This window comes from Melopsittacus undulatus, chromosome Z, assembly GCF_012275295.1.
Source record: "Melopsittacus undulatus isolate bMelUnd1 chromosome Z, bMelUnd1.mat.Z, whole genome shotgun sequence".
Lineage (NCBI taxonomy): Eukaryota > Metazoa > Chordata > Aves > Psittaciformes > Psittaculidae > Melopsittacus > Melopsittacus undulatus.
Window position 1 is genome coordinate 83,039,567 of NC_047557.1, and position 27,598 is coordinate 83,067,164.

Sequence of the window (27,598 nt, forward strand, 5' to 3'; positions counted from 1 at the left end):
GCATGGTCAAAAAAGCCAATTTATTCCTTATCAGTCATATCTGTGATTATACTTTAGAGCCCAACACTTGCAAACCTAGCATTTTGCAGGCAACCACTAAGTTGTCAGAGATATGCAGCAATCGCATGGGAGCAAGGCTGTTTTGCTCTGACAGAGCTCCCAGACTTGCTGCCACAAGCTCTAGCACCGTAGTTTCCCACAGATGCACACATCTGCAAATAGCTTAAGGTGTATTAAGCCCAACTGAACTTGCAAAACTGCTTCTCAAGAGTACAAGCAAGGCTACCCCATTTCAGTGACAAAGGGTCTAAGTCCTAGAGTAACCAACTCTTTACTGCACAAGACTGTCTTCAGAAAACTGAGCTGTGCCACCCCTTCTTGCAATGCAAAACTAGGAAGAAAACATTAAAGCATATAATCTTCCCTTGTGCTCTACAGTGAAATGTCCTTCAAGAAACACAGCCTTTGCCTTCCTAAAGGGCAGCCAAACAAGGATAACCTGCTGAACGTGGCACCTGCAGCAGTAGGCGGATGAGAGCTCAGCAGCTACATAAATAAAAACTGCTGCTGCAAGCTGAGACTAATTGTGTCTTGTTTTTAGGGAAGGAGGAGGTGGGTGCAACACGATTTGTCTGGTCTAAGGGGACAAACACCAACTCTATTTTCAGCTCAGCAAGTTAGAACAAGTGCTCTCAGTTCAACTTCAGAACTGGAGGAAGAGCTTCAGCATGGAAGTAGCTGAGAGCTGGAACAGCAAAATTCCCTACACATTGCTTCAAAACCAGAGCAGACTACCATGCAAACTTGGCACCAAATTTGCTGACTTTCTGCAGTAAGACACCCTCTAAAACACACAGGTAGTTTCCCAAACATTCCTGGAACACTGCCTCCTCCAATGACTCTGCTGTGCAGCAGGAGACCTTGTCAGAATAAGTGAAATCTTAACGGCACAGGTGGGGATCACCACAAGAAGCTAGTTCTTGCTGCCCTTCAAGATAAGCAAACCAGGGTTAATCCATCAATTATTCAAACTGAAGACTTGATCCTTCTCCCTCATCTTCTATTTAAAGTTTTTGTGGAAGTAGGATTAGCAGAGTGAGGCTTTACATTGTGAAGACAAGAGAGCCAGGAAAGGCATGCAGGACAGGCTTTACACAGCAGCGCTGTAACGTGAGGTGCTGATAGGCAGTTTGCTAAAGTGATTTAATTCTTTAAGACAGATTTACAGTATCCTCTGGAAAAAAAGCCTTTGCAAGAACATCCTTGAATTCAAAAGTAATTCATGCTGGGCTGTTGTTGTTTTTTTTTTTTTTACAGATGATTTGCACAGGCAAGGACATTAAGATCATACAGTTCTAACCCCTTGTCATGGGAAGGGACACCTTCCACTAGAATACTTCACCCAAGGCTCTGTCCAACCTGGCCTTGAACACTGCAAGGGCTGGAGCATTTATCACTTCTTTGGGCATCCTGTTCCAGTGCCTCACCACCCTCACAGTAAAAAAATTCTTCCTTACATCTAACTTGAACTCCCCTTATTTAAGTTCAAATCCGTCACCCCTTGTTCTATCACTACAGTCCCTGATGAACAGTCCTTCTCCAGCATCTCTGTAGGCCCCCTTCAGATCCTGGAAGGCTGCTATGAAGTCTCCATGCAGCTTCTCTTCTCCAGGCTAATTTTCTCAGCCTGTCTTCACATGAGAGGTGCTCCAGCTCTTGATCATCCTTGTGGTCTCCTTTGGACTTGCTCCAACAGCTTCATGTGCTTCTTATGTTGAGGACACCAGAACTGCACAAAGTGCTCCAAGTGGGGTCTTACGAGTGCAGAGGGGCAGAACCCCAGACTGGTTTGGGTTGGAAGGGACCTTAAAGCTCATCCAGTCCCAGCCCCCAGTACAGGCAGGGACACCTTCCACTAGACCAGGTTGCTCCAAGCCCCATCCAACCTGGCCTTGAACACTGACAGGGATGGGGCAGCCACAGCTTCTCTGGGCAACCTGTGCCAGGGCCTCAGCACCCTCATAGTGAGATCTTAAGATGCATTTTGAAGGGCTTTTGAGCACTCATTTGCTTAATTTACTTAATTTCAAATTTGCTCAGTTTGCACAAAAGATCTTTTTCAGTTGCCAGCACTAGAAAAAAGCCACAAGCCAAAAATCAAGTGAGCTTTTACTGTACCTTATACAGCTTGTGCCAAAACGTGTAGATGTTACAGTCATTGGTCATAGGGAATGTTAGCACAAAAACTCTTAAGAGGGAAGATGTTTTGTGACATCAAAATAAGCAGATGCCTCAAGGACAAAGGTACAACCCTCACTTTTTGACCAGACCTTTACTAAATTAATAATCTCTACTTGTTAGATCAAAGCTGCTATCTAAACAGAAAATGTACTGCAGCATTTAATGAAAACCTAAATTTAAGGTGTTGACAAGCATTAATAAATATGTTAATTTCTTCATTTAGCTGGCATTTGTCACCCTGGTATAAAGGAATGAGATACTTTATAGAACACTGATTCCTCTAGGGTAATATCTGAAGTAGCTCATTTTGCCCACTTCCACAACAGCCAGTTTGGGTGAACCAGGCTGTAAATGCACTCCAGCAGCTCCCTATGAGTGGCAACAAGCATCAACATAACAAAATTAAACACTATTCTCTTTCAAGTGAGATAAATGAGACATTTAAGAGCAGTAGCTCTCTTCCTCAAGAGGGAACTACTCTGCGGGCAGAAGCAAACACAAGGTAGACAGTGCTAGAGCTTTAACAGATGCCAGGGATTTCCCAGCCTAACACATACTACCACTTTGCATTTGCAATCCCCATCTCCAGTAGTTAATTAGAAACAGGTCACTAGAAAAATCACACCAGATAACGTTTCTGTACTGACTAGAAAGGATAATGAAGCACTTCTAAAGTCTCTATTCCTTTTGAGCACATTTCCACCTGTCTGTGAGCCACCCAAAAGTTCACTGTAAATCAAGGTGCTCCTTTTGTTGGCTGAGAGCATGCATTTCAATTCACACTTATCTCTGATCACTAACACTGGTTTAATATCAGACATCTTTTGAGACTTGCAAAACACATTCACAAGTCTGAGCATCACAACAGCAAATTAACCTCAGCAGAAAGCCTCCTCTGACCACAGCAGAAAATCAAACAGAATTAAGTCTGAAAGAAAAGCATAGGTAAACTACATCACAGAGGAAGCCTAGCAACGGGTTACAGCTGTGCAACACTCAGGTCTGCATGTTCACCCAGTTCTGTGCCACTGTCACTGGTAATGGCAGGATTAACAAGACAAGAGGCAGCAAGGAAAGATGGTGTCACAGATATTTTAACTACCTGGAAATACACTCTGTACCATCCTTTCTCCTTGACCTTTCTTTTATACACTAATACCTACAGTATTAAGCTTAAATCAAAGGCCATTTCAGCTTTGTTCTAGGGGTCTTGTGTTGCCAAATCTAATAAAACTGAATTACTACTGCTCTTTCTCATACATGAGACTCACAGGCACCTCAACCTGTGAAAATCCATTTCACCTTCTTCAGAACCTCCAAGATCGATGACTGGAAGTTATCAGACAATAACCACATGGTTTCAAAACAGAGAGCAATACAATTTTGAGTTGTGGTTGCAAAGTCATTGTCAATGGAGCTGATATAACACTTTCAAATGTTGAGCTCTATGTACATCTGTCATACTTCTAAAAGGTACTTGTTAAAAAAAGACTTATTTAAGAATTCTTACCCAGCTCCTTGACCACTTGCATGTGGGACTCACTAGATCTTGCCAGCTACTCTGGAGACCAAACACAATGACACATGGCAGTTCAACCTAGGCTTAAGGATCTACCCTGTACCACTCTTTCCACATCCCCTACCAATCTCCAGCTCTCCATCCACACTGGCACCCTAAATGCCACTGCAAATGCAAGTATTTGAGGAGCTATGCTGTTCGAGGTAATCGGAATCACAGAATGGTTTAAGATAGAAGGGGCCTTAAAGATCATCCAGTTCCAGCCCCCTCCCACGTGCAGGGACACCTTCTACCAGACCAGGTTGCTCCAAGCCCCATCCAACCTGGCCTTGAACATTGCCAGGGATGGGGCAGCCACAGCTTCTCTGGGCAACCTGTGCCAGGGCCTCAGCACCCTCACAGGGGAGAACTTCTGCCTAAGATCTCATCTCAGTCTCCCCTCTGTCAGTTTAATGCCATTCTCCCTTGTCCTGTCCCTACAGGCCTTTGTCAAAAGCCCCTCTCCAGGTTTCTTGTAGACCCCTAAAGCATTGGAGATGCTCTAGGGTCTCCCCAGAGCATTCTCTTCTCCAGGCTGAACAAGCCTGGCTCCAGAGCAGAGCTGCTCCAGCCCTCGCAGCATTGCCATGGCCTCCTCTGGATTCGCTCCAACAGCTCCATGTCCCTCTTGTGCTGCTGCCCCAGAGCTGGACACAGGACTGCAGGGGGGATTTTCCCCAGAGAGGAGCAGAGGGGGAGAATCTCCTCCCTTGACCTCCTGCTCATATTCTGGGGATGCACCCCAGCACAGAGGGGGTTCTGGGCTGCAAGCACACACTGCTGACTCCTGTTGAGCATCCCATCAATCAGTGCCCCCAGTTCCTTCTCCTCAGGGATGCCCCCCATCCATTCTCTGGTTGATCAAAGGTTTGGGTCTACCCCACAACCTCTGGCTCTGTCAGGAATTCAGTTCACACCTTGATCATGCAAGCAACTCAACTGGCATAACTAAGCACACAGCAACAAACCATGGCACAGGAAGCTTCTCACACACCAGCACCAGCAAAGCAAGCACTCCATGTGAATGCATTCTAGCTGAATGCACTGAAGCTCCAGAGATGTGGTGCATGATATCCTTGCAGGGCAACATGAAATTGCCATGAGACCAAGAAAAGGATTTTACGTCAGTTAAGCTGGCTACAAGGCTCTCTGACTTCTAAGTACAAGCTTTTGAACTACTTATAGACAGCACACAAAGGAATCTGCGTACAGTAACATACCCAGACATAAGATTTGAACACAAATTAAGCAGATTTGTGAACACAGACATCAATATACCAAGCTGTAGACCACCAGCTGTGTTGCCTCTTTAATAACATTTACAATTGTCAATGAGTACAATTGCCAGTAGCATTAAAATACTGCATTTGTTTCAAGTACCTAAGAGGCTGAGGAAAACTGAATATTCACTTATGTAATCAGCCATGGAACTACAGAAAATTAAACAATAAGAAATTAAAACCTGGTACTATTACTGTGTTAATTTACCACTTTTGCTCCTAAAAAGTATGAATGGCTATGGCTTTTTCTACATGTTTCTTAGGATGACATCAACCAGACACGATTTTTCACCAGCACAGCTATGCTGCTGGAAATCCAAGCAGATACCAAATCACACAGAGAAAAAAACTCCTGCAGCCAGCACATGGGATCTGCAGTAGGAATTCACTGCAGTAAAACTACAGAATGTGTTTGTCTATTCTCAAAGGAGTAGCTGGTATACTTGAAGGTTTTTATATGATCTAGAGCTGTACAGCAGTTTCTTTTCCTTTAGCACAGCCAGGAGAACCAAAACAGTAAGCCCAGTGGTTAGAAACTTCTCCCATCTTCTCACCAGAGACTAAGGACAAGATTGCAGGGAAGAATAACTGTGACAACAATCATTTACTGAATCTGCTCAGTAAAGGCTCTGTAAAAAGGCCACAAGCCAACTAGCTATGCCTTGTACAAGCATGGAAGGCACTGGAAAGTGGTAATTGTTAAATAATTATTTGTTAGACTTCTGTATATAAAGAAAAAAAAAAATCAAACCATCTACCACTGACCCGCTGCTAAGAGTAGATCTTGTCCTTTCACATCCACCACTGGATAAATGCTTCACTCCAGCTGATATCTCTTGCCCACCCCCATCTTTTTATATCACTGCCTAAGGTCATTTTTAGTACAAGAATGTGAGCCATCATCAGAAGCCACTCCTCAGAGCACAAAGCACTGACTTGCTAGTTAATTTTATCTCTAGTCATGCTTGAACAATCTCTTTGATAACATAACAGGGATTTTTTTCTTTTTTAAACAAGAGCTGTACCAGCAATGAAACAAAGCAGACAAGAGTTAGGCACAAAAGAAACATTAAATGGAAAATAAGAGAACACAGAATCAAACTCTGCAATTATACTAAAGCATAAAATTCCAACTTTCCCACAATTTTCTGAAGGAATACAAAGTTCTTCAATCCTGTTATCTTTCTGAAAACTTCAGAGAAAGAGTATGCTAACACAACATAAGACAACTGCAGCTTTCAGCCTGGGATCCTCCCTCCAGCACTCTGATGAAAAGGGTGTGTTGGGTTTTCTCTGAGAGGGAAGAGCTGGATTGTGCTTCAGAAGGTCCCAAGATTGCCCAACACCTGCTCCAGGGACCTCTCACAAAGTTCAAGACACAGCTGGGCTCTGGTCTCTCTAGCTGTGACCACATCCCTCTCAAGGCTTCTACCAAGTCAACAAATTTGTAGGGTATGATAAAACAAGCTTTGCGGCAGACTGCTCAGACCTCAGGAACCAGCTCCTCAAACTGCCTGCCAGCATCAATTCAGAAAGCTCCCAGGCAAAGGATCTGTTCATCCAGCCCATTAACCACTAAATCATTTCAGTGAGAGTCAGTGAGGGTTTATAATCTTCAAGACCTACTAGTTGGGGTTTATGGTTTTTTTAAGTCAGCACCACCTGATGTTCATTCATACAGGGAACCCTCTACTTGGGATTCCCTTAATGAGACCACTAGGCTCCTCACTTGCTTCTTCAAAAGCACATGCTGCTTCTCACACCCCTTTACCACTCAAGGCAAGCCTTCAAGTGATGGTGCAGCATTAATGGGTCTGAGAGGCTGCCTAACGCTTTCCTGTGCATAGCTATACCCTCACTGGGCAAGTCAAAGCAGGCTGCACAGTTATGTATTCCACTGATAAAATCAGTGCTGCTATCAACAGAAACCAGAAGCTTCGATGGGTTGAACATACACTAGAATAAAAGCCATCTGTCTGACAGACTTGGCATTTCTCACTGAATACTGTGAAGAATTCTTGAAACAGAACTTGAGGAGATAGTGTTGCAGGCTTTTTGCTGAAGGGTTACCTTTCCTCACCTCACCCATGGGCACATATACAGTGATGTATTAACCATGAACATATTGTGGTTTTGTTAATTAGAGCAAATGGAAAAGAATAAATATTCCAAATTCTTTAACAGGAAACAATTTTAAGACAGTCCTTTATGTCCTAACAGTTTTACTTTGTATTAATGTTGAGTACACTGAAATTCATACACAATATTCTGGTGAAAACCAAGTTTCTGAGACAACACAAGAGGTGGTCTGTATATCGGTCACCTCAGGAACATACATACACCAGCAAGTATTTACAGGAACTCTTCCTCTTGTTGAAAACCACATACATCTGCCTTGCCTGGTCTACACGAGCATGTGAAACAGGTTCCAACCCTATAGCAAAAACCGCATCATATTAAAGCAACCCAACTCATCATCCCACATACTTTCATACACTTACAGCAAAAATGATTAAAAAAACTCATGCTCTCTGAAGCCCATGTGTTCATCTGCACTTCACATCAAAAATTCACAATACTCTTTGGAAGTGTTCAACTTTACAGGACAGCCTCCAAATACATAAAGCCCTTGTGAACCAGAACATTACAAACCAAGTGCCTCCAGTTGTTTTGATTATATGCAGAGGATTTATATATATACCTATATATATACACACATATAAGGGTTTTTAAATATGAGCAGTTTGAGGTCTCTTAGGTATTGATCAAGAAGTGAAGAGTAATTAGCCATGGTTCATTAAAACATGCTTCCGTCAGCCTCCCCAGATACCTAATCTGAATTCATTTACACAGCCATGTGCCACAATTTTAGTGCAAAATTTTAACCCCCTTAAGCCCTCTTTTGCATAATACAAACATCTTTTTCTCACCAAGTCTTTGTCCTATTTCTATTACATGGAACTGAAATAGTCTTTCCTCTTGACTTCAGTACAAGCTTCTCCATAGGGTCTCATGACTTCAACCACCAAGCTTTTTACCTGCATGAGCTGACAGTGTCCAAGTCTCTCCACAGATGATGAGTGTATCTGGAGCAGGGACTACGTAACACACGAAGCCTTTCCTCAGCACAGCCATTCAAAGCCAACATGCTGAAACCAGTTCCTGTTTTCCCCGTACTAGTGCTGCGTGTCTTCTTCAGGCACCCTGGCCACACAATCAGCAGCCTTTAATAGTGAAGAAGACAACTGTTTGAAAGTTATTACTCCCAGATTTAATTCTGTGACTCAAATCAGTGCTCACTTCATCAGTTGCCTGGACCTCCAACTATCACTCATTAACAGTGATTTCTGTTAATAACATGCAATGAATAATTGTAAGATCATACTTCAGTCATACCTCCCTGCATAGGGATGCTCATGTTAACACACTCTTTCAGAGCATACTTCTCTATACCAACAGCTCCAAGACTCTTAACTAGAGCAACTGAAGCAGACTTTGCTAGCCAGCAAGCCATCAGGCTTCAGCCCCTCCTGAAGACACTCCCTTTTGTCACACACAAAGCATGGCAATAAACCAAGACGCTGCTTTTCGGAAATGCTCTCTCTTGAAGTACTCTGCAGGGGTTTTAATGCAAAGACAGCATAAAAAGCAGGATAAGAGCTAGACATCAAGGGCTGGCTGAGGCATGCAAATCTTACAAGGTATTCGTAAATGCATCAAAAAATGCCAAGAAAAGTTCATTAAAACCTTCTAACCATCTTCGCCTGACACTCAATAAACAAAATACTTGCTTCATTATCCCATATTACTACACTCGTTACTGAAAGCCATGGTGTGCAGTGGTGCAGAGGACAAACTAAACATTTTCTCAATTGAAACACACACTGTCCACTCCTCCCCCAAATCAGCCAAACACATCCCTGAAACAAGCCCTTCTTCAAGAAAGAGCATTAAAACGAAGAAAAGCTTCGTAATCAAACAGCCTGGAAATAAATGAGGCATATTAACTGCAGTAATGATCTCAGGGTGCAAGGGCTGCATCTATAGTACTTGAAAGCTATACCTAACATGCACCGTGTTATCCAGAGAAATCACTCCCAGAAGAGCCAACTACCTCATCCTGAAACTATTATGTCAGAATATTTCTGAATGAGTGACCAGCCAAGCCAGCTTACTCCTTAAACAGAAGAAAGGAAAACTTAATAATTAAATCCAAGCTAAAGCTGTTTCCCCTTATGGGAAAGGAGAAAACCTGAATCCTCATGCAGCAATCCAGCTGTTGACACATCTCTGGCGTATATTCCTCACATGCCACAGACCTCACCACTCAATTGATGGGTCACCATGCCCTTCACACCATTTCATAGAATCATAGAATAGTTAGGGTTGGAAAGGACCTCAAGATCATCTAGTTCCAACCCCCCTGCCATGGGCAGGGACACCTCACACTAAACCATATCACCCAAGGCTTCATCCAACCTGCCCTTGAACACTGCCAGGGATGGAGCATGCACAACCTCCCTGGGCAACAAATTCCAGTACCTCACCACCCTCACAGTAAAGCATTTCTTCCTTATATCCAGTCTAAATTTCCCCTGTTTAAGTTTTAACCCATGACCCCTTGTCCTGTCACTACAGTCCCTAATGAACAGTCCCTCCCCAGCATCCCTGTAGGCCCCCTTCAGATACTGGAAGGCTGCTATGAGGTCTTCATGCAGCCTTCTCTTCTCCAGGCTGAACAGCCCCAACTTTCTCAGCCTGTCTTCATATGGGAGGTGCTCCAGTCCCCTGATCATCCTCGTGGCCCTCCTCTGGACTTGTTCTAACAGTAACATGTCCTTTTTATGTTGAGGACACCAGAACTGCACACAATCCTCCAAGTGAGGTCTCACGAGAGCAGAGTAGAGGGGCAGGATCACCTCCTTTGACCTGCTGGTCACACTCCTCTTGATGCAGCCCAGGATACGGTTGGCTTTCTGGGCTGTGAGTGCACACTGAAGCCGGCTCATGTTAAGTTTCTCATCAACCAACACCCTCCAGCACTTCTCTGCAGAGCTGCTCTGAATCTCTTCTCTGTCCAACCTGTAGCTGTGCCTGGGATTGCTCTGACCCAGGTGCAGGACCTTGCACTTGGCATGGTTAAACTTCATGAGGTTGGCATCAGCCCACCTCACAAGTGTGTCAGGGTCCCTCTGAATGGCATTCCTTCCCTCTAGCGTATCAACCAAACCACACAGCTTGGTGTCATTGGCAAACTTGCTGAGGGTGCACTCAATCCCACTGTCCATGTCAGCGACAAAGATGTTGAACAAGACTGGTCCCAACACCAATCCCTGAGGAAAACCACTCATCACAGGTCTTCAGCTGGACATTGAGCCATTGACCCCAACTCTCCGCGTGTGGCCATCCAGCCAGTTCTTTATCCACCGAGTGGTCCACCTATCAAATTGATGACACTCCAATTTAGAGACAAGGATGTCATGTGGGACAGTGTCGAACGCTTTGCACAAGTCCAGGTAGATGACGTCAACTGCTCTACCCCTGTCCATCACTTTTGTAGCCCCATCATAGAAGGCCACCAAATTGGTCAGGCAGGATTTCCCCCTAGTAAAGCCATGCTGGCTGTCACCAAGCACCTGGTTGTTTTTCATGTGCCCTTCCAGGACAATCTGCTCCCAGATTTTGCCAGGCACAGAGGTGAGACTGACTGGTCTGTAATTCCCTGGGTCATCCATTTTCCCCTTCTTGAAAATGGGGCTTGTATTTCCCTTTTTCCAGTCGTTGGGAACTTCACCTGTCTGCCATGATTTTTCAAATATGATGGCCAGTGGCTTTGCAACTTCATTCGTCAGCTCCTTCAGGACCCGTGGATGGATTTCATCAGGTCCCATGGACTTGTGTACAATCAGATTCTTAAGATGGTCTCGAACCAGATCCTCTCCTACAGTGGGCCCAAGGTCTTCGTTCTCACAGTCCCTGTGTCTGCCTTCCAAGACTTGGGTGGTGCGGTCAGAGCCTTTGCCAGTGAAGACCGAGGCAAAGAAGCCATTCAGAACCTCAGCCTTCTCCAAATCCTGTGTAGCCAGTTCTCCCGACAGCTTCCGGAGGGGTCTACATTGTTCCTACTCTCTTTTTTATCTGCTACATACCTATAGAATCCCTTCCTGTTATCCTTAACATCCCTAGCCAAGTTTAATTCTAACTGGGCCTTAGCTTTCCTAACCTGGTCCCTAGCTTCCAGGACAACATCCCTGTATTCATCCCAGGCCGCCTGTCCTTGCTTCCACCTTTTATAAGCCTCTTTTTTCCTGTGAATTTTTCTCAGCAGCTCCTTATCCACCCAAGGAGGTCTCCTGACCCTCCTGCTGCACTTCCTTCTAGTGGGGATGCAACACTCTTGAGCTTGTAGCAGGTGATCCTTGAATATTACCCAACTCTCTTGGCCCCCCCTGCCCTCTAGGGCTATATCCCATGGAGTCTTACTAAGCAGGTTCCTGAAGAGGCCAAAGTATGCTCTCTCGAAGTCCAGGGCAGCGAGGACTCCTATGCCCCTCCTATGTGTGCTGCTGCAAATTTACAGCATGAACTATTTGAAACACCCTCCAAAATCACCATTTAGGACATGGATACCTCAACACCATGTAAATGGTTGAACAGTCAAAATTATGTCAACCAGGGAGTCTTTTTTTTAAACTTAGAAAAGACTAGGAGAAAAAAAGAACAAACAGATTACTTGCAATTTGTTAAACAGGTCAGAGGAAAAAAATAAGTATCTCATCTTAGGTTCACTAGGACATTTTGTAGACATTCAAACACCTTATAGAAAATAAGGCCCTGATAACATGAGTAACAAGTACTCAGTCATGGCATATCCACGTAAGAGATGTGCATCATTCTTGTTCTGCACTCAGTTTAAGTTTGGACAAGCCTGACACATGCTAGGATTTAAAGCTATTGAGCTTAATTTTACATTTAAATCCCACACACCTTAGCCAAATAACAAAGCCCTGAACACAAAGCAAGCCTTCTCCCTTCATCCTAAACTGTTTCATGTTGTGTTACAGGATGTCATTCAAATGCAAGTGTAATCAACAGGCCTTCCTCTCCACAGAGCAAGGGTTAACTTTTATCTGTTGCTTTCCTCTATGAGCGCTTTCTTCTCAACAGCAAGCTTCACTGATAAAACTTCCCAACTGCATTGACAGTGTTACAGCTGAGGGCAAGATGGAGTGCCGTAGCGTTCCCAAAGTCACAAGCAGTATTCATCACAGGTACTTCAGCCTCTTACACTCCCAGATTGTTGCAGATTACATATGACTACACAAACATGTGAGACACACTCAGCAAGACACATTGTCTAGAGAATTGGAGGACAAGCTGCATGTGCACTTCCCTCCTCCACAGCTGCTCCAAGAGTCTCTGTTGCATTAAAAGGAGGAGATCCAGTTCTCCTGGAAGATCAATGTCTAGGGCAATGAAATCATTAATATTTACCAGGCACATGAATATCAAATCTGAGAACAGAAAGCTCTTCAGGGCAATTGTATTCTGCTCCAGATCACACTTCACTTCAATGAGAGTCTCAGGCATTCTGGTACAGAAATAGCACTTTCTGTTCTTGTAGGCTTAGAACTCCTTTTGGACTACAAGTTGCAGATTTGCTCCCGAAGAAGGATGAAGGAACATTTCAATCCCACGCAATGTTTTAGGGACTGAAACGCTACAGCAAAAGAAATTCTTCCATGTTTTTCACAAAGCACTTTCCATGGCTTAGAACTAGCAGTAGACAGCAAGGAAGGATGTGAAACACCGAGTAACTCGGCTCTCCACTCAATGCACTGTTATTTTCTGATACGACAAACCTTGCTAGGAAATGGTAAATAGAATCATAGAATCATTTAGGTTGGAAAAGACCTTTAAAATCATGTCCAACTGTTAAATTTGCACTGCAAAGTCCATCACTAAACCATGTCCCTCTGTGCCACACCTACACAAATCCCCCCAGGTATGGTGACTCAACCATTTCCCTGGGCAGCCTGTTCCAAGGCTTAACAACCCTTTAGGTAAAGAAGTCTTTCCTAACATCTAATCTAAACCTCCCTTGATGCAGCTTGAAGCCCTTTCCTCTTATCCTATTGCTTGTTACCCAGGAAAAGAGAACATCTACCTCATTACAAGCTCTTTTCAGGGAGTTGTAGGCAATGATATAAGGTGTCCCCTGAGCCTTCTTTTCTCCAGACTAAACAATATCAGTTCCCTCAACTGCTCCTGGTAAGACTTGTGCTCAAGGCCCTTCACCAGCTTCATTGCTGCTTTTGTTTTGGTAAAGAAGGACAAACATAGTTTCATCTCATTCAAGTGAGAGATTGCCTTTTAAAAAAATATGCCATTTGCTGCATTAAGAGATGCTAGTCATTCCCAAAAATTATACAGGCAAAGTGTGTAAGGCTTATGGAGCAATTAGTATTAAAAACAAGAGGAAAAAAAAAAAAGAAAAAGAAACCTCACCTCTGTTCACTGCACTGAGACAGACTCACTGCCTTGCCCATGCTTTCAGCCTGTGTACTAGTCTACTGTTGCCAAGTACTGTAGCCAAGGAAACCAAAGCAGAGTTATTTTAACCAGCATCTCCCAAAGTGATGCAGGACCATAACACAGGTTCACATCCAGGTCCAGCCCAAGATGTCTGCAACCTCCTGTACCTGACAGATCTGTACTAAAGGATACCTGTCTGATTTACAGAAGGTTTTTCAGCTTGGTCAGACAGACCCAGAAAAGAACAAATGTGAGCAACCCAGCAAGAAAAAAAACCATGTAAGGTTGCAAATTAAGAGCATACCCATGGGGGTAACTCATCAGGAATGGCAACTGATGTGGAAGAAGTTGTTCTTTCACTTGCCCCAGGGCTGTAGCAGTCCTCAGAACAAGATGGGAGATATTAGTGGCTGCCTCAGTAAAGCAAAACTGCCACTTCCCAGAACACCAGGATAGAAAGGAATTCTACCCTTCCAAGTCCCTGTTATTCTGGAAGATTCACCTGGTCATGTGCCTGTTTACCAACGAATGGCAGCATCTCTCAACTGTTATCAAATCCAACAAAAAAAAATCAGAACTTCAAAATAAACACTTCCATGGTTAAAGTCCCAGCCATATAGCACATAATCCAAGAGGAGATCCTAATCAAAACCTCTTACTTGTTTCTCTACGAAATCAGTCTTTCCAGCTACTGTATTCACTGTCATCAAGCCAATTCTGTGATTTTTATCAGTATCACTGAATATTACAGTCTGTTTCTAGGAAAACAAGTACTTTCCACACAGGAACAAGCTATAATAATAGCTCCTGTACCTTGCCCTGAAAAGACTTAATTAAGATGATTTGGCTAGCGTAGATTTGGTTTGACATTGAACAAGGGATATGAAAAATTTCATGTTATAAAAACCCAACAAGCAAGAGTGTCCACCTTGGCTATTAAAGATAGCTTCATGCCCAGAGGCTCAACACAAGCTTACTGCTCTAATATCCCATGAGAAGAGCCTCAGCTAGAAAACAAGGGCAAAGAGCATTGCCTGCCTAAGACTGGAGACTCTCGGCTTCTGCACATCAGCTTCTAGAAGCAGAGAGAATAACCCTGACATTTCCAGGTGGATTCATGCTGGGAAAGTGGCTATGCTCTTCAGTTCTCCACCTTCCCCAGTCTCTTCCTATAAAGATACTCATCAGCTGACAACTCATGTGGTCACCAGTCCAGAATGTTTCAGATTCACCAGTGAACACAGAAGGAAGGGAAGCTGCCTGCTGAAGTCCTGGATTCAAGTCTGAGCATATAGTTAAACAGCATAAAACCAAAACAGTGCTACCAAGGGACAGTACTTATTAGAGAGGGCAAAACAAAACAAGGAGCTCTGTAAATATGGGAACAAATAGCCCTGTATTCACACTACCCAAATTTTACTCACATGTAATGTTTCAGCAGCTGTGAGTGAGGCATTATTTTAGGTATCTTTCAAAGATACCTCTTGGCTCATTTTACAGCTTTTTCAACTAGAAGAAGCATGCAGCCTACAGAGAACTTAAAACCATGCATGACAAATCCCTAAAGGGCAGTTCAGAAGTACTTTGGGCAACACAGTTCCCAAGGTAGTGAACTGTCATATCAGCCAGTCTCCACAAGTGTATTTTAAATGGTTCCTGAGAACAAAATTTCATTCTGGAAGGACTCTTCTTGCCCAAATTAAAATCAGAACAATCAAGATATGTTAAATAATACTCTGCCTTAAAACTTGAGACAAAGTTTCAAAAATACAGTTTCTCCAACACTGCAATCCTCAACAGGTTATAAGCTCTCTGCTACTTGCTCTTAACATCTTCATTTTTTACTATTCCACTTTAATGGCTCAATATTGGATTCATAGAGGGGTTTTTTTCTTTTTTTTTTTAATTCAAAATTCTGATCTCTGCAACAGGATCCCAATTCCAAATTAGGGATCCCACTAAGTAAACTGGAAGCAATTACAGTCAGAGATCAGTCAAACTCTACCTCCCAACAGACAAAAGACCACTTTAAGATAGCAACAATATGCTGGTGTAATATTTAAAGTTATTCATGATGCACGACTCTAAGCCATAGGAAGGTTTTTGGCTATTGCAATTTGTCCCAAGCCACTTCAGACAACACACTGGATAATACAGCTCTGGCTGGCCAATAAGCAGCAGGTCAAGTGGCTGGAGCACTGATTCTCACCTTTTAATTACACAACAGAGAAACACAAGTTCAGTACTCCTTCCAGCTGCATGCCAACAGCACACAGCCCACCTCAGCTCTAATCCTAAGATACAGTGAACCCTGGGGAGCAAAAGACATTAGAAGACAAATTAAATAATCCTTGAGAGCATTACAAAGTTGTGATGGATTTCACTGTAAGGTACCAAGGGAGGAAAAGCATTTGGGGAAATTACTCTGGGAAGAACTGACATACAAAGAGAAGAATTTAAATTCCATCAGCACTCTCCCCAGCAGAACAAGTTTAGGCCATATTTTTATAACAGGATGCTGGAAGAGTTCTCAAATGCCTGGAGGAGGGGAGAGAAACAAAAAACCCCTGTGGTTTGTGGTATGCTTTTTTACCTTTGTGTAGGCCTTCCCTGTGAGCTGCTCAGAGAACGGAAGGCAACAGAGCCTCAGCATGCAAAAGGGGTTTGATGTGGACAAGCTCATGACTACCTGAGCAAAAAAACCCTGCATCACTCCAGTAAAGTCTACCCTGCATGCTGCTGCTATTTCTACACAGAGGTGAAATTACGATCAGTGATGGTTCACCATCTGTTTAGTGCATGCCAAAGCACAGGTAAAGGATCACAAGCAGAAGCATGAAACACAGCAAGGCTTTGTTTGTGTTCTGTGAGGGAAGTGCAGAATCACATATCTACTACAACTATATTTTGCACATATACTTCTCATTAAAGCTATTAACAGTAACATTAGAATGAGCATACACCTTTAAAGCTGTGAATCAGCTGAGGGAAAAGTAAGTTCCCTAGTACCACACCTTTCTGGACAATGTTGTTATCACTGGGATACCCAGAGGCAGGACACACATTCAACACAGGAGTCCCATTCCAGTACCCAGTTTAATAAAAACATAGGGAAGACTTAGGCCATGAAAGTTTCAGCTTTTACAGATTTTTTTTTTTTGCTTTAAGAAATAATTTTGCTTCATATGACTAGTTATGCTAAAGTACCGGCACAGGCTGCCCAGAGATGTGGTAGATGTGCCACCTTTGTAGGCACTCAAGGCCAGGCTGGATGTGGTCCTGAACAACCTGATCTAGTTGAAGATGTCCCTCCTCATTCCAGGAAGCCTGGACTAGATGAGCTTTAAAGGCTCCTTCCGATCAGAATCATTCTAGGAAGGTCTTTACACTATCCTCTGCAGGAAGGAATAAAAAAAAAAAAGCAAGCCTTTGCATGAACTCCCTTGAATTTGTAAGTCATTCACACTGGGTTGTTGTTTGGTTTTTTTTTCCCCATAGCATCATAGAATGGTTTGCACTGGAAAGCACCTTAGATCATTTAGTCCCAGCCCCCTGCTACGGACAGGGACACTTCACACTGGACTGTGTCACCCAAGGCTCTGTCCAACCTGACCTTGAACACTGCCAGAGACAGAGCATTTACCATTTCTCTGGGCAATCTGTTCCAGGGCCTCACCACCCTCACAGTAAAGAATTTCTTTTATATGAAGACAGGCTGAGAAAGCTGGGGCTGTTCAGCCTGGAGAAGAGAAGGCTGCGTGGAGACCTCATAGCAGCCTTCCAGTATCTGAAGGGGGCCTACAGGGATGCTGGGGAGGGACTCTTCATTAGGGACTGCAGTGACAGGACAAGGGGTAACGGCTTCAAACTTAAACAGGGGAAATTTAGATTAGATATAAGGAAGAAATTCTTTACTGTGAGGGTGGTGAGGTACTGGAATGGGTTGCCCAGGGAAGTTGTGCATGCTCCATCCCTGGCAGAGTTCAAGGCCAGGTTGGCTAGACCCTTGTGTGACATCTTTTAGCACAAGGTGTCCTTGCCCATGGCAGGGGTATTGGAGCTAGATGATCTTAAGGTCCTTTCCAACTCTAACTATTCTAAGATTGTATATGAATGGAGACCAGATTTTGACTAGAAGTGTGAATTGTACAGTAAGAGGATCCCATTAATATTGATTTGTTTAAACCACCATGAACACGGCTAAAGAACTGCAGTCTAAGGAACAATTCATGTTGTAAATTACAAGAATTGAGTTGTTCAGTGCTATTACTTGAAAGTGGCTAGTTTTTCTGATTTTATGACATATGTAGGTAGGCCACGAAGACACTGACATGAGCAGAAAAATCAATTTGATAATGAAAGATCTCACTGTAAGTTTTTTTAGGATCTTATTTCAACTCAGCTGAGAACAGTGCAACAAAAGTTGACTCAGCTCAAATCAAGCCTGGACTGTTACAGAAAGCCTACAAGCTAAGCAGGTTTGGGGTTGGTCTGGGTTTTTTTTAATTCTATCAAAACTTTTTGTAGGGCAATTACTTCAACCCTTAGAAGAATGCACGCTCTGCTGAGCTTGTTTTGCAGTTCACTTGGTGAAAAGTATTTTTCCCTGTGCTAACAGGACAGTCTAGAAAAGAAAGTCTCAATTAGCAAACCACTGAGCATTATGAAGGCTGCTGAGCTTCCTATTAAGATTCAAGAGATCTGCACAGCAAACTTGCCACTGGATTAAGCTGGGCTTTATTTTTTAAATAAAAAGACAGCATATTCACCTGAATAATTTTGCATAGCAGGGCTGGAATAGCTATTTGTTATAAACCTACCCTGTTATAGCTAAGTACTTAATAATAGCAAAATAACTAGCTGAGTTCTCTAGAAGAGACTCAAAACTCCCAAGAATCAAATAAGGAAACTAGAAGTTTTTCCACAGAGCAGCACACAGTTCTATCACTAACCACAAAAGACTTCAGGCATGTAGAGAAACCATAAATACTTGTTACATTGAATACTACCTGTTTGTCACCTCAGTAGTTCTTCCTCACTGTTTCAGGCAAAGATGCAAATAATAAATGTTATTTCCTGCCCAGCAAGATTAATGTTTGTTTGTCCCCATGTTGTTACCTGGCAAGAGGTATTAGCCTCCTTGCTACCTGGCAAGACCATTAGTCTTAAGCCACAGCACTGGCAATCAGAAAGACATAAACCACGCATTTTTAGTGAAAGCAAGATTTTAGACATTACAACCAAGTAATGCACTCTAACACAAACATGTGAGATCTAAGCTCACAAGGCTGTAAGAGCTGCAAGATACACTTAGCCAAAGGGTGTCATGGTTTGAGCATGTTTTGAGGGTGTTTTTTGTTCAAGGTTTTTTTCCAGCCAGGTGGAGGAGGGGAGTTCGGGAGGAAGGAGAGACAGGACACCTGACCCAGGCTAGTCAATGAGGTATTCCATACCATAGCACGTGATGCCCAGGAGGCATACTGGGAAAGAGGAGGCTGGAGGGGTAGAGCTGGAGAGGAAAATGGAGGAGGGAGCACATGGTGCTCGGTCAGGCAGGGTGGAGTGAGTTATGGGTCGGTGGCTGGTGGGGTGTTGTATTCTTTTCACTTGTTCAGGAGTAAAATTCCAAAAAACCACAGGCCCTGCACCCCCCAAAAAAGAGTGCAGTGAAAACAGACACCTCTCTAACTACTGAAGTAAATTCCTCAGCTCAAGCTGCCAACATTTGGACACCACATGCTAAGACACTCTTTATGACTGCCATCTCAGCTCAGGAGGAGAACAGTATGGGTTTTCATCTACCGTCTTGATGAAGAGAAGTCACAACTCATGCTACAAGCTGGTACCCAGGGAAGGGGGGAGCTCTGCTCCTCATCTAACACACAATTATTGATACTGATAAACTGAACATCCAGAAAATAAGAGTACCCCATGGAGATAAAAAAAGACCAGCTAACAGAACTGAAATTACTTAGTGCCACAGTACTCAACTTTACACATCTTAAAACTAAATTAGTCAGAAGATCAAAAAAAATATTTTGAGGCAAGATTCAAAATAAAAAGACAATTATTTTGCCTTGGGTGAAAAGATGACCTTTTATTAACCCAATTCTTTGGGGCTTATTATTAGGAAGAGAAACTGCAGAGCTTTTTCAAAAGCCCACATTCATTTTCCAAAGTCCAAAAGCAGCAAAGTCCATTGAGAGAAGGGTGCTCACATCCAGCAAAGCTACACTGTAAAGAACATTAAGACATTGTCTCTATGCTGGGAAATAAGGGAGCACATAATTTACCTAGAATTCTCCCTCTTCAAATCATCCAGTTCCAACCATGACAACCTGAAGCAACACCAGGGCTAGAGAGGTCTCCTTTCCTCCAGTACGAGGGAGGAGAGGATGCAAATGGGGAAACACAACACAGCTGTACCTGTCTCTGCTGTAACAACCCACAGAGTCCTTGCTTTCCAAATACATTTGCCTACCTCACTCAGTAAATCACCTTCCCAAAAACAGAGCCCTATGTAACACAGCTCAGTTCATCCCTAGCCATCTTCAGACTGTACAGCCTGCATTAAACTTTACTTTTTCACTTGTATTCCCATTCCTTTCCTCCTCAGTATTCAGAGCTGCAGCAGGCCACCAGTGCCAACTCACCAGAGGAAGCAGGCTTGTAAAATAATCCCTTTTATTAAGCCAAACATCCCAGGCCAAGGCAATGCATAACCAGCTACCACTACCATAAGCCTGCCAAGAACAGCACAAAACACAAAAAAAAACCAACAAACCCACCCCTGAGAAAAAACACAAAAGAAACTCTTTCAGCTAAAAACAGACTGTTAAGATCAGTAAGGATATGGAGAACCAAGAACCTGTGCTTAACATGCTGTTCACAAGACATTAAGTGCAAAACCTAGCAGGAGAGACACCACTGTATCCTCTAATCAGCTCACATGTGATGTTAGTAAGATGAAAAGGGTACTTTTAAACACTGCTATATCCTGAGATGAAGCCAAAGGCTGATTCCAAAAGAAGCAATCCAAACAGAAAACAGACTTTTAAAGTGTATTTACAATTTTACATTAAGACTTGGCTACAACAGCCAGAAGGAAACTGGGCTTACATTATTTCAACACAAGGAAAACCAAGAACTTTAGAACAAAAATGTGCTAATCTCAGTTAGGAAGCCAAGCCTCAGGAGAAAAGGCTTCAGAAAGTGTTCCAGCCTTGTCACCACCATTTTCTTTTGCTTAATTTGCTTAAATATTTTTCAAAACGTAATAATCTCAATCCCTTCCTCCTTGGTCAAACCATTCCCTTCCATTGACTTTTAGTAGAATCATCTTACATTTTATTAATTTCTGAAGCAGGCAGGAGCAGTCTTGACCATTCAAATCAACGTGCATCTGCCACAAAAAAACGTAAATTCTTAATTAAATTCCATTTGAGACAGAATAGTATCTCAAAATTTCTAATACATATGCACAGGCTTCAACTTTGTATATACAGAGTCCAGCATCCAGTTACAGCCCAATAATTAACTCAATCTCTCAAAAGAGCAACGAATTTTTAGTTTAAGTCAGCTCAACTTCAACTATAGGTAGAATCCTGCTTTTTATTAGCCTTCAGAATGTCAGAGATCTTAAACTCCAATGCCTGGGAAGGTGCCTTGAATCCCCACCAAGTCAATATCCCTTTGAAAAAAAGAGAGAGTGTAAGCAAAGCCCTTGGCAAGGCTTACAGGTACATTTTCCAGGTTTCTGATCAATGGTTAAAAAAAATTAAAAAAAAGAATCCCTTTTTGTGTTGGTATCTGAACTAGATGATAATGCTGTAGGCACTCTAAGAGCATGAATAGAATACCAACAGCCTACTCCATTGCAGTAGTGACTAGAGAACCAGAACAGCTTCCATCCCACAACTATGTACTTACCCTGAGAAACAGGCAGCTCCTATTCAAACCAGCTCACCTAAAAGCCAAGGAGAATTGGAGCTTTTGCAGGACACAACCAAACCACCCTGGCACAGGCTGCCCAGAGAAGCTGTGGCTGCCCCATCCCTGGCAGTGTTCAAGGCCAGCTTGGACAGGGCTTGCTGCTCTAGTGGAAGGTTCCCTGCCCATCACAGGGGATTGGAACTGGATGACCTTTAGCTTCCCTTCCAACACAGACCAGCCCGCAATTCCAAGATAAGCACTGAGGGAGATGGGCCAGGTCAGTAAATAGTTGTCTTCACTATCTGCATTTCTTAAAAACTAGCCTAGCCATTGCTATGTTTAACTCACTGCCCTCAATTACTTAAAGCTCTGGACAGGTAAACAGTTATTTGCTGCCACAACCCAGACAGCTCAAAAATGGTATTTTAAATACCAGCCTCCACTTGGGCATGGGAAAGCTGTGAGAGATGGAAATAACACAAACACATGCTCAAATATGAGATAATGTTGTGCACTCAACCAAGACAAAACCTTCACCCTTCAGCTCAAAAAATTATAGATATAAAAGAGGAAAAATAAAACAAATTGAGCTACCATGACAGATCACATTTACCCACCTCAGTGCAACCAAAAACCTTCATGGAAGCCTTCACACTTCCGGTTTCTTTTCCAAGAAAGTAGAGAAGCTATTGAACAAACACAGGGACTGCACACACACGACCTTTCAGAGATGAAGACTCCAAGCATGTGTTACCATCTAGTTTCTCTTTTCCATCGATAATCTTAGAACTGAGTAATTTCACTGGCACTATTTTATCAGGAGCTCAGATACACAGAAAGTGAGGAATAAAATATTTATGTGAAAGAAATATGCCAATTCCCAACCCACCAAATGTTACGTGCTTCCAAGTCTATGTATCCCCTCAAATGAATTTTCTGGCCTTTTATGGGCCAGAGTATTGATTGAAATAACAGAAAAAAATACTCCTCTTTAAATACAAGGTTAATTTGTTTTGTTCTTAACCCAGTCCTCACCGTGAAGAGAGCCTTAATTTGCCCAGAAAGCAGAACATTCAGGCTCAATTATACCATCCGTACCACAAAGGTGTTACGAAAGAAATGGAACCACTGAGGAAGAAAGCAGCAGGAAGCCAAAACTTTGATCTCTAATCCTAGCTTAACCATGACCGTTTTGATCTTAGAAAAATTATTTAGCCTACAATGCCTCAGTGCTGTATGGATGGATATAATGCTTTAAGTATTACCTATTATTTATAAGGGTAATGCAAGTGAAGCTCAGCAATTACAAAATCAAGTTAATTCACTGATTAATCAAACCCAAGGTGTGCTCTAAGAGTAAAATTATACTCTGCTAGTAAGCTAGGTAAGCTTGCCAAAGCTACAATGTTTAAGGTATTTTCATATCTGCTCATGCTTCCTACCTCAAATTCAACAATTCAGTCATGCTTTCAATGCAAATCATCATTCATTATGCAAACATTTTTACCTAGCAAATACATTAATATTTCATGGGTTTATTTATACAATAACCCCCACAAAAATTAGCTTAATAAGCAGCCCATAAAAAGTACTTAAACGATGCAGTCTGTGTTGAGTGAAATGCAAGCTCTGAAGTCTCTCTAGAAACAGGTTAGCAACCAGCATCATTTCAGAAGAAAGCACTTCAAAATACATTTTTGGAAACCAGAGCAGACACCACCCCGTGCTACTCTTTTTATAGCTTGGCATGGAGTTATCTAGATAACAATTAAAATGCTGATGACAAAATTTAAGTGGCTCAAAACAGCAACATATCAAGTGCACAAATAATTTTATCTAGAAGGAAAATAATTTCTCAGGAAAATGCACCAAAACACATGATTGATTTTATTTTCTTATTATAGTCGTAGAATCCCAGACTGATTTGGATTGGAAAGGACCCTAAAGCTCATATAGCTTCCCACCCCCGGCCATGTGCAGGGACACCTTTCACTAGACCAGGTTGCTCCAAGCCCTGTCCAATCTGGCCTGGTTGATGGTTGACAGGGATAAAGCAATTACCACTTCTCTGGGCAACCTGTTTCAGTGCCTCGCCACTCTCACAGTAAAAACCGTCTTCCTTGAATCTAACCTGGAATTCCCTCGTTATGTATAAAGCAATCACCCCTTGTCCTACCACTACAGTCCCTGATGAAGAGCTCCTCTTCAGACTCCTTGCAGGCCCCCTTCACATACTGGAAGGCTGCTATGAGGTCTTCACGCAGCCTTCTCTTCTCCAGGCTGAACAATTTTCTCAGCCTGTCTTCGTACAGGAGGTGCTCTAGCTCCTGATTGTCCCCATGGCCTTCTCAGGATCATTTAAGCTGACTAGCTCTGACCACTATCTCCACAAGTTAGAGTATCCTTCTACTGGGAAAATAAAGCACAAAAGCACAATTGTCCCATGACTTCTACCTTTCAACGTGTGTAACAACCTGAAACGCAGAAGAGCTACCTACAGGAGCAGACTGTGCTAGGTCAAGCAAGCTATTCATTGACTTGATGCAAAATCAGTGAGAGTACTTAATACCATTTGGAAGGGACAAATTTTTTTAAGAATTCTAAAAACATGCAGTGCTTAAATATTGGTGTTAGTAGTACTTTAAACTGACAGTCTACAAGTAATCTCTTAAAACCAGAACTTTAATTATTTTGGGTTTGGGTTTCTTTTTGGTTTGGGGCATGTGTGTTTGCTTTGGTTTTCTCCATTTTCTTTTTTGTTTCCAACTCTTCTTTACTGAATATTTGTGTTAAACAGCTTCTCTTAATATTCGCCCTACAAGCTAGGCTCCTGTACCAGTCAACCACAAACTCCTGTTCCTTCACATTTAGGAGAGCTACCAAGCAAAAGGGAGGACTTGCTGGGGAGTTCGCCACATGAACAAATCAGCAGATACTGAATAATGTGATCACATTCACACTGGCTAACAAAATAAGCATCTCTTTTCTCCATACTTTATGGCCCCAAAAGGAAGGTTTCAGGTAGCTGTTTCCCCTGGCTATTTCCCACCCATTTTCAAATGTAATTGTCACTTTTCTGGTATTGTCCAAAAAAGGGTCAAAATGAAAAGATATTATCTGTTACTGTTGTTTGTATGTCACCCATTTCCTCCACTGTCACCACCAACGCAAAGGAAACATCTGATACTGTTCCTTATCACCCAATATGCCACTCTGTTTAAAACACCATTTTACCTAAAATATCACAAGTTAAACAGTAGGGATACAGGGAAGTCAATTATTATAATTAATTTCACAGAGCAGCATTCTGAGAAGTCATCTTTACATCAGGAAGCAGCCCACCACATCTGTGGTATGGCAGGTGACTTGCTGCGCCTAAGACCAGGTGACAGTGCTCTTTACAGGCTACAAGCAAATAAGGCTGCAGATGGGCACTTTTGGAGAGAAAACTCCATCCAAAACAATCCCAACATGACCTACTGATGCCTGGGATCTCACCCCAGGAAAAGGATTCCCCTTTGGCACTAGGTACCAGACATCATTACAGCCAGACAAGACCAACAGCCACCAAACTCCAGACATCAAGGCAGGCTTTGAAAGGGGAAAAGGAAAACCACAAGTGAGCCGCAGTATTCAAAAGACAGCGGAACTCTCATGAGATATGCAGAACCAACATAAGGGCTTATACTTGCTGAAAACAGAGTGCAATGCAAAGCATCCCTTCATCTTCTCCCTGCACACCCATGCCCCACTCTGTGTTCGAATCATTAAATTAACTATTCCAGGAGAAAGCTGAGACACAAAATAAAAAAGTCCACCTCACAAAAATGGCAGAAAACCCAGTAAGCACTTAAACTGTGAGAAGAGAAGGGAGGGGCCACACAACTGGAAATAAAGAACAAGAGGAGTTTGCTCTTTTGGCAGGCTGGTGGCTCACAAGACACCACCTCTAGGCACAGCTTCCAAGATTCTCTCAGGACTCGAAGGTGCCTCTCTGGCAGGGAGTCCCAAAGGTCCCAAGGAGGTGAAAGAAACAGGAATGGACAAGTTATTCATAGAGCAAATATTAGAGCATTTTGTAAGTCTGACAGATGATGCATCAGTACTCATTTATAACATCTATCATAAATGTTTTACTAAATTACTTGCCCTCAATTAAAACATGAAGTTAGATAAAAACCTAAGTTATTTGTGGATTTTAAGACAGGCAGCCACTAACACTTACTGGTTCAACACTCCCCTTGATGACAGCAACCATTAAGTCACTGCCATCTGCTGTCTCTAAAACAACAAATGAGAAATGAGCACAGGTTTTTCCTGACCACAATGCCACTTGGGAAAACACCATCAGAACTAACCCAGCCTGACATTCCTGGACTTTACAACAGAGAAGACAAGAAGTAAACAGATCTCAACAACAAAATAACTCACAAAAGATACTTCCCCCAAAAGGCTTCTTCAAATTGAGCAGGAACCATTAAGGAATTCATAAAACGTGGGGCTACAAAAAGACTCTGGGCTGGTACAACATCTTTTACTCGAGTTAGGCTCAAACCACACAAGGCAGATGCTTGGGATCAACGCAGACTGCCCAGATAACCTCCTGAAATGTACTAAGCCAAGTCTAATGGCTGTATATCTTGTTTAATGCAAGCACAAGCACTGGGAACCAAACACCTCTGCAGCTGATCTCTGGGCAGAGGTGGGGATCTGAACCTGAAGAAACTAATCCTCCGGGTCACCGCTGCTATCAGGGAAGCGCCTTTCATCAGCAGTGTACCGGGGCCCTCCCCAGACCTCCAAGAGCAAACATGGTCTGCACTGGAAGAGACCTCAAAGCTCATCCGGTTCCAGCCCCCTGCCATTGACAGGGCCCTCTTCCACTAGACTAGGCTGTTCAAAGCCCCATCCAGCCCCGCCTTGGTTGGAATAACCCCAAAACGAAGCCATTCCACCCGGACCTACCCCGCTGGGGGCGCTACGGAGGCGGCCGCGCAGTCTGGAGGTGCCCGTGGAGCGGGCGCGGGGAGAGAGCGGCTCCGTTCCCGGCGCCGCCGCTCTCCCTCCGAACGGGCAGCCTCACACGAAGCTCCGCAGCGGTGGGGCCACAGCGCAGGAAGCCGGCCGGCGGCGGCCTGCACACAAAGCCCGCTCAGATAGAAAACCGTAAAGTAAACGAGAGCGGCGGCCCGAGCCGCCGTAGCTCCGCCGTGGACGCAGAGCCCCGCTCTTTGTTCGCCACCGCGGGTAGGCCCGGCCCGGCGCGGCGCCTGCCCTCACCTCACGGACATCCTGTAGGCACTCGAGGACGGCGAGGTTGTTGGCCCAGCTGTGCTTGGAGCAGAGCCGCACCACGTCCTCCCGGCACACCGCCTCCTCCGACAGCTTCCACCCGCTGCCCGAGCTGCCGCTGCGGGGACCTCGAGGGCCCGCCGCGCCCGGCCCCGCCGCTTGCCCCCCCGCGGCCGGACCGACACCACCCACGGGGACGACAGCAGGAAAAGGAGGGCTGCCTGCCGCCGGCCGCGCCACCAGAGCCAGGAGCAGAAGGAGCACGGGGCCGAGGCAGCGCCTCCGGACACGTCCACACAACGCCATCTTGAATCCGCCACCTCCGGCGCGGCCGCCCGCCCACATAGCGGCACGCACGCTGCATGCAAATCAGCACGCATATGACATAACTCCACCGCCCACCGTGGGACATGCCCCTTTCCGGGTGATGGGGCGAGGCTTAGCCTGGGCCAGCCCCCTGCGTACCCCCCACCGGCACCCGCCCCACGCCTCCATTCCCCCCCTTAATCCCTGCATGGCTCCTCCCGTCATTGCCGTGTGAGCGGCAACCTTAGTCCCAGTGGTCCGCCATTGTAGCCCCAGTGTCAGCACAGCCCGGACGCTGTTATAGCCGCACTGCCACCGCAGCTGCACAGCCCGGACGCCATTATAGCCCCACCGCCACCACTGCCCCACGGCCGGGACGCCATTATAACCCCGCCGCCATTACAGCCCTGCTGCCACCACAGCCCCAGCACAGCCCATCAGACACACAGGATAG

At 44.0% G+C, this 27,598-nt stretch overlaps 1 protein-coding gene across 1 annotated transcript in view; it reads right to left on the reverse strand.

Moving 5' to 3' along the window:
• Window positions 1-27,148, reverse strand: part of GLG1 (golgi glycoprotein 1) — a 91,885-nt gene extending 64,737 nt beyond the window's left edge. The window contains exon 1 of the mRNA XM_005152261.3: window positions 26,827-27,148. Within this exon, the coding sequence (XP_005152318.1) occupies window positions 26,827-27,144 (318 nt within the window). The 5' untranslated portion in view covers window positions 27,145-27,148. The remainder of the gene's footprint in view (window positions 1-26,826) is intronic.
• Between the last annotated feature and the right edge of the window lie 450 nt (window positions 27,149-27,598).